This window comes from Phoca vitulina, unplaced genomic scaffold, assembly GCF_004348235.1.
Source record: "Phoca vitulina isolate PV1807 unplaced genomic scaffold, GSC_HSeal_1.0 scaffold91, whole genome shotgun sequence".
Classification (NCBI taxonomy): domain Eukaryota; kingdom Metazoa; phylum Chordata; class Mammalia; order Carnivora; family Phocidae; genus Phoca; species Phoca vitulina.
This window is the reverse complement of record NW_022589794.1, coordinates 1,765,703-1,777,323: the sequence shown is the minus strand read 5'-3', so window position 1 is coordinate 1,777,323 and position 11,621 is coordinate 1,765,703. Positions and strand designations below refer to the sequence as shown.

At 51.7% G+C, this 11,621-nt stretch overlaps 1 protein-coding gene across 1 annotated transcript in view; it reads right to left on the bottom strand.

Annotated features, from left to right (window-relative positions):
- Nucleotides 1-11,621, bottom strand: part of ADGRD1 (adhesion G protein-coupled receptor D1) — a 101,883-nt gene that overhangs the window by 64,491 nt on the left and 25,771 nt on the right. The window contains exons 5-8 of the mRNA XM_032396379.1: nt 9,144-9,323; nt 5,736-5,990; nt 1,998-2,062; nt 1,119-1,274 (exon numbers count right to left, since the gene is read on the bottom strand). Of these exons, the coding sequence (XP_032252270.1) occupies nt 1,119-1,274; nt 1,998-2,062; nt 5,736-5,990; nt 9,144-9,323 (656 nt within the window). The remainder of the gene's footprint in view (nt 1-1,118; nt 1,275-1,997; nt 2,063-5,735; nt 5,991-9,143; nt 9,324-11,621) is intronic.

Sequence of the window (11,621 nt, the reverse complement as noted above, 5' to 3'; positions counted from 1 at the left end):
GGGGGGGGGGTGGGGGGTGCGGGGGGGGGGGGCGGGGGGGGGGGGGGGGGGCCGGGCCTGGCGGGGGGGGGGGGTGCCGGGCCCAGGGACCAGGTGTAGGACTCGGCCGTCCGCGTGCGCTCCGCACCCCGAGGCCCTGCGGGGCAGCGCCCCGGAACCCAGCGCGCCCAAGGGTTGGACGGAGATGCCTGAGAAGCCGGCTCTCGCTTCCCCCCGCGGGGCAGGAGGGCGAATGGGGCCCTCCTTCCACTCCGGCGTGCCGGGCATCCGGAGCAGCTTTCATGCGCTCCTCGGGTCTGCCTTCAGCCAGCAAGCCGGGCAGAGTGAAGAAGCTTCCAGAACGCTCACCTAGTGCCACTGTTCTCAGCACGCACAAATGCACGGGGCTGCCCCGAGCTGAGTGTCCTGCTGTCTTCCCCACATCGCAGCAAGCGGGGTGACCGAGGGCGCAGGGCGAGGAACCGCTGAGGGAAATCTAGCCCTGCAGCCACCCCCGGCCCCCTGCTCGGACCCATAAGCTGCACTTTACAGGGGAACCGGCTCGGTCTCCCCACCTCGGCCAAGAAGCCCGTGCTCCACCTGCACCCGCCCGGGATCCGCCTCTGCCTTGACCTGGAGAGTATTTGGAGGAGAGTGAAGAGCGGCGGCACCTTGATTCCAAGCCATAAAGGGCACGTTCACGAGGTGCTTTAGGTGACCTGGGCAGTTCCCAGTGCCCTACAAGTCACAGCGTTGTGGGTCACAACGTGTGCAGAGCGAGGTCTAGGGTCCTACGGCTGCACCTGCGCAAGGCCCAGTCCCACCCTTCTGTTGCCGAGGGAGGCAGCGAGGCTTAGAACTGGAGCTGCACACGCAGATGGCCGGTGGCCAGGTGGATGCCGAGATGGGAACCATGAAGAGCTGAGGCAGAGCCGAAGGAGGCCCCAGCAAGCTGGGTAGAGCTGGCTGGAGAGGCCACCCTATCTGGCTGTTCGTGAGAAGTCTGTAACCCAGACTTTTATGTAAAAGTTCCTGACTTTTCTATAACTCTGTGCAGATTGAGCAAAGCATGCCTGCGGGCCAGGATCTGGTAGTTTGCCATCCCTGAGCGGCCAGGCACAGAAATCAAATAGCTTTACCTGGGTGAGGTTCAACGCCGTTTCCTGTGAGAGAGGCTTCTTGGGTAATTTGAGGGACACATTTCGCAGGTAACTCAGTACAGTTTCTGGTCTCTGGAAGTTTTTTCTCGTCTCTGTCAAGTTGATTATGATAGGATGGTAAGCGTTGGTGGGCATCTAAAAGAAATGACAGGCGTGAGTTCAGCTAGGGATGAAAGCCAAGAAGTCCCACGGAAATTCAGTGTGCCCTCCTACAGCCCCGTGACGATGGCAGCTGCGCCTGCTCCATACCAGGAGGCACTTTTCCGACTGCCTAACACATACTCACCTTTCATCCTCTCAGCAACTTCAAGAACGCACCCATTTGAGAGATGAAACCAAGCACAGGGAGGCTTACCCAGAAATACTTGTGGAACTGGGGTTTGAACCCACACCGATGGTACAAGGAACAGTGCCCTCACTGTTCCTTAGAGTTCCCAGATACAGTGGTGTGATTACAAATACTAATTCCAGAGGAGAATGTTTCTGTATGGATTGATCTTCCCTCAAACATCGGGAGAAGGGGCACAAAGAGAAAACGAGCATCGGTCCCCCCGCTCTCCGCTCACTGTGCCACCTGCCCAGGAGACGGTCTCAGCGTTCATGTCCCTCGGCAGTCTGGTTTACTTCCTTTTGACCCCTGAGGCCACAGACCACAAGAAGCAGAGGGCTTTCCCTTCAGTCAGCCTGAGCATCTAGAATTAGTGCCAAAGTTAGCTTCTCCTCCAGGGATGATTTCTTCCCAGACACTATACTGCCAATAAGAAGAGCCAGACTGTCTAATGGAATCCAGTCCTGGCACACAGGCTAAGCAGAAAGGCTTCAACAAGAAGGAGGGCCGAGATCAGTGCGTGTGCTTACCACGGTGTTGGCTGGGGGTGTCATGAAGAAGCTTGGTGGCGTTGAAGACAACAAAGCATGCTTTCCTGGAAAGAATCAGTAACACTTCATTAAGGACTGAAACATGGTCAGTCTTTCACCCTAAGGAAGCCCTGTCTTTATTCAGAACTCTTCAGCTTTAGACACATCTAAGACAGTCTGAGAATGTTTCGAGTAGGAATGCTGCTGGAAAGATAAAGGGCTAATAAATCAGCTTAATGGGCAGATTGTATGGATTTTCCCAGGTCACGTTACTTTTCTATTTATGTTTCAAATTGCTTTTGAACACCCTTCATGCAAGTCATCATATAAAATGATGATTTTATACAAGCATTTACCGATTTCAAATAAATAGAGAACCAAAAGAAATCGCCTTCCACTGCATCTGGACTAGTTGGAGATGGAATACAGAGGGCCATTAATCTCTGAGCTAGGACAAACAATCCATCCGGTCAAGCCTTCCCTCCCAGACAGCTGGAGCAAGACAAACAAAGTTGGTGGGGGGGGGGGGGACTGTCCTCTTGAGCCCCTTCAACCCTGAGGATTCTAGTTCTTCTTTCTACTCCATTTGGTTAATCATAAATAATTACAGATAAATAAGGACATCCAGCACCAAAGATAAGCCATATTTGCTCTTCGCCGCCTTTTTTCCACCAATGATTTCTAATTTAGCATTTCCTGGTAAGAACACAGACTAACTAGATGCTCTACCTCATTTTTGGAAAATCCCTCAAGGTTGCTTGGGGTGACCCAAGGAAATGACCTCATCACCCCTAGTTAGCTCCAGCAGTACCCGGCCCCCTGGGTTGGGGTGGGGCTGGGTAGCTGGGGACAGACACAGAAGGGGAGACACTGCCTGGAGTGCTAGAGCCCCAAGCATTCTGTTCCCCAAGTCAAAGTGACATTTGTTCCTCAGGTGCCCAGTAGTGACAGAAGAGTCACACTGAATCCAACTCTAACTCACGTGAGTCCACAAAATAAAGTGCAGTAGAGTAAGGGTCAGCCCAGCAGTCCTGCCCACCCTCGCCACTGATGACCCTGTGGGGCTGAGAAGAAAGGAGACTCTTTCGTGTCCTCCGTCAGTCCCAGGTCCCAGAGGGCTCTTATTCTGTGGGCATCTGGTCGTGTGGGTGTGTTACCAGTGTTCAAAGACCTACACTTGGAAAACCAGACCGAATGCAGCCTTCTACTTCCCCTGGTCCCCTGTTGGGGAGTGGCCATCCACCGCAGCGCTGGGGGGCGAAGCTGACCAGGTGATGAGTGATCAACACTCTGCCTTTGTGTGAATTAGAAAAGGCTACCGCACGTGGCCTGCTCTGGCTAATGGATTAGAAGGGGACCCCCCCTTCTGGACAGGTCACACATAGAAATGCCTGCTTTCGGCACATGCTTCGTGTGCAGACCGGGCTTTATGCAAAGAACAGGTTCTGCCTCCTACGGACCAGCCCCAGCAGGGCCTTGACCTGGGCTAAGAGCAGGCTGGACCTCAGCCCAGATGTCCGTCCGCACACGGCTGCCTTAAACCTGGCTCTGACGGACCGACTCACATGGGGCAGTGCAGGGGACTTCCAGTCATTTCCTCTATACGTGCTTCATGTCACATGACCTGTCTTCAGAACCAAGTCCCCAAGTAATACGGGGTCTGATGGGTCTAGTTCTGGTTCAGCAAAGATGCATGCATGTGCTCCCTGGGACACACAAGTGTTAAGGCAACACCTCTGCTGAATCCCCCCAAAATCAGACACCACCTTCACAGGGCACAGAGGGCGAGGTGACCTGAAACGCTGTGTTGTGTGTGGGGCTGCTGCTCCCCGTCCCTGAGCCCTGGGATGTCCTGGGGACAGGGTTTGTTGGGACAGCTGCAAGAGCCAGAAACAGTGACACCTCTTTCCGGTGTTAATAAAATGGTAAAGTAGCAGGAAGGCAGGATTTGTTTGAGGCTTTCAGTAACACAAATACAGATGTTGTCTTGGTCTTGAAGTGACAAATCTCTGAATCTTAGGCTATAAAATGCAGGAGATTGATATATATATTTTTTTATTGTACAGGACCTATATTTTGTCCTTATGTCACTTGTATGAAAGGAATGAATTCCACTTTCTCAGTGAAAAATGGAAGTCTCAAAGGCTGCCACGGACGGAGACCTCCTGCACACACAGCGGCCGTGCCTGCTCCCAGGACCGGCAGCCCCAGGCGTCGCTGGGGAGTCCCCTCTCCTCCGAGTCTGGATGCGGCCGACCCCACTGCCGTGTCAGAGCTGGACTGGGACCCAGGCTGAAGGCCGTCAGCGTACTCTGCCCCCCAGCCGGAGGACTGGGCTCCTGGGAAACACGTGGATCGGTCTGGCCAAATGCAGATGACAGAAAAGAGAAGCCCCTTGCCTTCTGCTGAGGATGGGGAGGGGACCCTGGAAGGAATGGCAGCCATGTTGGCACCACAAGGAGGCGGCCGAGTCAAAAACAGAAATGCCTGTGACACGTGTGAGCACCTAGAGCAAACTGGTCTTGAAGCAGATTTTCTGTTGTTTCCGTTGTGTGAGATTGTTTATTCCCTTCTTGGCATAAGTCACTTTAGTCGTGTTTTCTGTCGCGTAATCACAGGGTCCTAACAGCTGAGGGGTCCACTGTCAGAACCGGGGGGGGGCAGGCTTCCTGGTCCTGACCTGCCCTGCTGGTGTGGCGTCACTGTGGTGGCCAGCCAGCGGATGCTTGAGCGACTGTCGTTTTTTGGCAGATGATTTTATCTTAAAATAAAGAATCAGTGTGTTCACTTGGCAGAATGAAAACGGACCGAAGGGAAAGTAAGCATTAATCTTAAAAACAGTGAAAATGTTGCAAAAAGCTGCCACATGCAGGCACTGCTGAGGCCTCACGCCTGTCACGCTGTGTCTGCGCAGCCCCCGCCCCGCGGGGCCTGGGGGTACTGTTCCCATCCATTTACAAAGGAGAATGCTGGGGTCGGGAAAGAGTAAGGCACAAAAAGTCACATAGTGCAGGAGTCCACGTGCATGAAGACCCAGAAGAAACTGTAGAGACAGAAGTGGGTCAGTGGTGGCCACGGGCTGGGAGGGGGACACAGGGAGCCACGGCTGGTGGTGCTGGATTTCCTTTCAGGGTGATGAGACTGTTTTAAAACCAGAGCGGTTGGCTGCACAATGTGGTGGACATAGGAAGTACCACTGGACCGTACACCTTAAAACGGTTGAATTTATGTTACATGAATTTTACCTCAACAAGAGTGACTTCCCAAGGCCCATGGCTCATCGTGGCTGAGTGAAAATTTGAGCCCAGGCTGCCTGTCCCTCAGGCCCTGTCTCTGAACAACCACTCTGTACTGAGCAAGAAAGAGCATCCTTGGGGCTCCCTGAGGCCCCATCAGAGTCTGGCATGCAGGAGGCCCCTGGTGAACATTTGTTGATCAAATGCATTAATGGACCTGGAATATCTGCTCCCAAAGTTGTCTGTAATCATCATGTACACCTCGAAACCCCCTGATGACCAGCAGGCTATTCATCCCAGTGTCTCTCCTCTAAGTTGCCAGTTCCTCCATCTTAGGGAACAGGTGTTCTAGAGAAATGGCCGTATTTATGAGGTTCATTAGCACAGCCACCTCTGGAGAGTGCGGAGTGAGAAGTGCTAGTAAGGGAGGCAGATAGAAGGAGCCTTGCCCTTCCAGAGACGGGCAGAGCTGGCCCGAGCCCTCCCCCATATGCCCACTGACCAATGGCAGCTGTGAAGTACATCGAGATCTCGTCCGGGGTCAGGGCCCGTTCCCAGATGATGAACTCATCAAAAGCTCCATCCTCATAACGCTTGGTCTGGTCCTGCTCAGACCCTATCACGAGGTTGACGCTGGGCTCCCCGTAGGCGTGAGACACTTTGCCACTTGGGTCAGAGGTGCTCAAGGTCCCATTGACGTAGACTTTCAAGCCTTCCTTGGATTTCCATGTAAACAGGACATGAGTCCAGTAGGGACCTAGAAAGAGCAAAGATCACTATTCTGCTGATGTGGGAAGAGCTCCCCATGCATGTGTCTCCCAGTTGTTAAGCACATCCCTCTTGAGATGATTAGTCACTGTTAACCTTGGTGAGTCCTCATATGGATCATAATGTAGCTCTCACTTTCCTCAGTCCTTTGAAGCACAGGGACGAAATTACCTCATCCCCAAAATTCCAGAAGCAGTCCAAAGAGACCCTTTGTTATTTTAAAATAAATGAAATAATAGCTAATGGCCATAACTTGTTAGTCCTGCCTGGGCCATCACAGTGCAGGTCAATAAAACCTATCTAATAAAACTTACCTGAGGGCCTGATTCAGCCCACAGCAGTTGGTATCCATCTCTGCTCTGACATAGTATGTGTGATATTAACCAACATGGTGGTACAATGGTAGGGCCAACCTCCTGGCTCATTCTCTCTGGCATGAGAACCAGAGTCACCAATAAGCAGAATGTTTGTCAGACTGATGGCAGCTTGCCCCAGAAAGGGCCTCACTTTGTTTTGCAAGTGTTGTGTTAAGACATCTCATGGGCTTGCTTCTGGAAGGAACAGGGCAGCCCTTTAAAGGACATGTATCACCTTGAGCCAGGCACCATCTTAAATCACCCAGCAATTAGCTATTGGGACATCACCAAAATAAAAGCTTCTGCACAACAAAGGAAACATTCAACAAAACCAAAAGGCAGTCTATGGAATAGAAGAAGATATTCACAAATGACATATCAGATAAAGGGTTAGTATCCAAAGTATGTAAAGAACTGATACAACTCAACACCCAAAACAAATAACCCAATTTAAAAAATGGGCAGAAGATATGAACAGACATTTCTCCAAAGAAGACATCCAGTTGGCCAACAGACATATGAGAATATGCTCAACATCACCCATCATCAGTGAAATGCAAATCAAAACCACAATGAGATACCACCTCACACTGGTCAGAATGGTTAAAATTAAAAAGTCAGGAAACAACAGGTGTTGGCGAGGATGTGTAGAAAAGAGAACTCTCTTACACTGTTGGTGGGAATGTAAGCTGGTGCAGCCACTCTGGAGAACAGTATGGAAGTTCCTCAAAAAGTTAAAAATAGAACTACCCTGCAATCTAGCAATTGCACTACTAGGTATTTACCCAAAGAACACAAAGATATGAATTCAAAGGGATACATGCACCCCTGTTTATAGCAGCATTATCTACAATAGCTTAATTAGAGAAGCAGCCCATGTATCCATGGACTGATGAATGGATAAAGAAGATGTAGTGTATATACACACACACACACACACACACACACACACACACACAATGGAATATTACTCAGCCATAAAAAATGAAATCTTGCCCCTTGCAATGACATGGATGGAGCTAGAGAATATAATGCTAAGTGAAATAAGTCAGAGAAAGACAACTACCATATGATCTCACTCATGTGGAATTTATGAAACAAAACAAAAAGAGACAAACCAAGAAACAGATTCTTAACTATAGAGAACAAATTAGATGTTACCAGAGGGGAAGGGGTTGGGGGCTGGGTGAAATAGGTGATAGGGATTAAAGACTACACTTACCATGATGAAAAATATTTTTTTAAAAAGATAAAGTTCTATAAATCAACCAATCACCCAGCAATTACTCAGGACCTTTCTTGCTCAGGATTGTGCAGCTTTCTAATTTTGAGTCTTTGGAGAGCACTTGGGTCCTAAATGGGTCCAAAGTATTATTGTCTTTGAGCTTAAAGCAAGAATAACAGATTTCTTCAATGAACAAAGAATGTATTGCCAGGCAGAAATGTTTACAATTCTCCCCATTTCCCTGGGTGGAAAAAGAGAGTTCAGTAGACTTTACCTTAAAATATGAGGTAAAGAAGAATAGAATAATAGAAAATAGAAGAAACCTACTAGGTGCTCCATACAGTGTCAGCCCCGAGGAGCACAGAGATAAGACTCTTACAGAAGAACCTGACCTTGGGTAGAACATGATAAGCACCATGAACAAGGTACAGGCAGTTCTGTATGGGGGGAGGGGAGGCAGAGATTCTTCCTGGCCTGGGATCAGAGAAAGCAAACAGGCAAGATTCTCCCAGACCTCTCGCAGAGGCGAGGTGGATATTCAGGCTTGGGGTGAGTGAGTAAGGCTCCCGGCTCACACAGGTAGCATGGTACAGAGAAGGGCTTGACCCAGCCTGTTTGGCTCTAGAGTCGTCCGTGTCTTTTAACAACTGAGACACACAGCCTCTTCTTTAAATGGGTCAGAAAATGAATTGTCCTTAAATATCTCAAAGATATCATTTCCTACTGGAGGCCTTCATTCTGCCCCCCCTCCCCCTCCGTGCTTCCCTCCTAGTCCCCTGCCTGGACTGGGCTCCCCCTCAGCATCACCCCAACTCTTCTCTCCCTTGTCCAGTTTCCAGTTCGGACCCTCTGCTCCCCCAGCTTCCTGCCCCAGGCCTCTGACTCGTGCCCAGTGCATGACCCGATCTCATGCCACAGAGAAAGCAGGAATCTCCAGAGCCATGCGGGCCCTACAACACCCACCTGCAAACTCTCCAACGTCTACTCAGTCCAATGTTGCCCCCCACTTGTCCCAGAGCACCCCTCCCCACGGCTCCAAGTCCTCTCCTCCAGACCATCCTTCCTCCCCTTGTCTCCAGCCTCTGTTCCAGAAAATTTTCACATCCTATTCTAAATATTGCCAAGTCTATACCACTGGGTGGGGGGGTGGGGGGGCGGGGCACGGGAAGGAGGGGGAGCAGGAGAAGAAGAAAGAGGCAGCAGGAGGAGAGGAGGGAGGAGAGAGGAGGGGGACAATGAGGGGGAGTAGAGGAGAGGTGGAGGGGAGGGGAAGGAGGGGAGGAGAGGGAATGGGAGGGGAAGGGAGGGCAGGGGAGGGGAGGGAGGGAGAAGTAGAAACAGTGAGCACCATGCTAAGCACCTGGCGTGCACTACTGAATTTCATGCCCCAGACCGTGCACAGGGCATGTCCCATCGGCACCTTCCCTCTAGGACACGGAAGCTGAGGCCACGTGTCAGGCTACCCGAGGCAGTCTCACAGCGGGGGTGGAGGGAGTGCAGGCCCTCTCCGGCAGGTCTCCCCAGGGAAGCCCGGAGCGCAGAGGCCCGGCCGGGCCCTTACCTGGCGGACTGAAGGTGGCCTCCCAGGTCATGGCGTTCTCCCGTGTGTACAGCTCCACCGAGCCCTTGCCGCCGCTGGAGCAGACTCTGAAGCCGTCGGAAATGACCTGCCCCCCGTAAGCAAAAGGGGTCGGTCTGGACTGCTCGCCTCGTGTCTTCCAGAAGAAGGAAAACGTGACCCCTGAGGGAAGGAAGGCGACAGGGTGAGGACTGACGGACAGCAGAAGGGACCCCCTCAGAAGCAGGTGGTTCTCTCCACTCCTTACTTTTCATGTGAAAAGCCATTTTTTTCTCATTCTAGAGACAACTCACGTTCAATTCAGAAAACACAGGCAATAACAATAGGCCATATTTATCAAAAGCTCAGAGTACTGGACCCTTTCCCAAGAGTTCTGAGCGAATTATCTCCTTCAACATCGTGAAAACCAGGTTATCATCCCCATTATGCAAATGAAGACCCTGAGGCCAGCTTGCCTGAGGTCACCAGATCAGCATCAAGCTTCATCCAAGCTCAAACCTTGCAGCCCCAGAGCCCGCAAATATCAGTAACCTCCACCATCCTGTTCTTACTCCTCCTTTTCGTCCAGAAGCGTCTTTATGGTAACTCCTCCTAAAACCTTCCCTGCAAGCATATTTTACAAAGAAGGGAACCAGCTCCTGCATACTGGCTCATAAACCACATCTTAAAAACACTTCCTGCATCTCGAACTTCCTCCGACAGCCATAAATACTCATGGTGTCTCTGCATGGCATTATATTCTAAATCGGGACGGCACGGTTTCCTTCTACTTCTTACTCCCCAGACAAAACTGGAAGCTAAATCTTCTGGCAAAAGTCATATTCTATCCTTTAGGCTAAGTTCCTAGTGGGGAATTCCCAGTCAAAGGGGAAGCCCACTTTTAAGGGTCTTGACATTTAGGATAGTACTTTCCAACAGAGGGCGGCCCACGGGGCCCCGCAGCCAGACTTCCTTTCAAAACACCCCGTACTGCACCGTGTGGACTGAAGGGCCTTTGCTCAGACGCTGCTGAGCCAGCTAGCTCCGTGCTCGCTGCGTCTCAGCTGAGAGCAGGTCCAGCTCTTGGCGGGGAAGACCCCGTCCCACAGTCCCCTTGCGGGCCTGGGCGCCTGGCTCCTCGGGGAGGGGACACGGGGGCCAGAGCTGGCCGGAGGCTCGGCCGCATGTTAGGCTGCCCGCCACTGTCTTCCAGAGCGCGGACCACCTCTACCTGCGGGGCTGACTCCAGTGAGATTTACCCTTTCCCTGCACATGAGTAAACTCCGTGCGTGCATGTGTGTGTGCGCCCGCGTGAGAGAGAGAGAGACAGAGTGCACACACACGGGTAAGTGCTGAGCTAGTGACCCGCGTGGACTTCGTGTGGGAAACCGTCCCGGCTGCCCCACCCCTCCCAGTCTGGCCCGGCGGGGAGAGGACAGTGCCCAGAGTTGATCAAAACAGGCCTGTGACTTGGGGTGTGAGGACAGGGGTGGAGGGCCATTTGCCCTGGGCCTTATTTATACACATGGCACCAAACTTAGACTTTGGGCCTTATCTTCAAATGAGATTATGGACCCAGCCTGAGTCACTGAATCAGCAGACATTTGCCATCACATATAAACTTGTGTTCTGTCACCAACCACCTTGACGGTAACGCCTTATGCACTGACACATTTGTTACAAATTGTTCGAATGTCTTGTGACGATCAGACTGCATTATGCTTTTGTGGGCTCCAAGCCCTAATTTGGTTCATGAGAAGCATGTAGAAAAGCATAATTTTATAATCCTGGTCTGGAATTTCTCCATTTTTTTTAAATCTAAGAGGAACCTCAAAATAATGGCAGAGGCCCGGAACTTTCTGAACCTCTGAGAAGCTAGAGTAGAACTCCACCTCATAGGGGTGTGTGCTTAGGGCTCCCGAGGAAAGCAGAGAGCCCCCCAAGTGCCCCGAAGGACGGGACTGGGGATGGAAGGCTGCTCAGAGGCCACAGTGGTCCCAGGACCCTCCCGGAGCCCGCTCCACGCTCGGGGCCCAGCCGCTCCCGCCCGCCTGGTGGCCTGGGACCAGAGTCCAGCACAAACCGTGGCCCTCCCGCCGAGCCTCCCCGCTCTCAGAAACGACCCGTTTCACCAGGAAGCAAACACATGCATTGTGAAATTTTTGTTGTGAAACGAATTCCCAGAGGATTCATGGAAGTTAATTTTTTCCAAACACTTTGCTGCCTTTAGAAATTCCTTTTATTCAATCCCTCTTGGCCAAACGTCTTCCTGTCACAAATAAGGCAGTGGTTTGGTGTTAGGTGAGGTGGGCGCAAGGCAGACGACGCTGCCTGTAGGACGAGCGTTTCGTTTTCGTCCGTGTAACTGCACCATATACGCTCCTATCTACGGGACAGCTTTATCTCTAAACACCCGTTCACGTCTTCCCAGAGTCTTAGGAGCTCACAGGGAGACTCCCGTACCGGCGTCCCCGAGGAGCA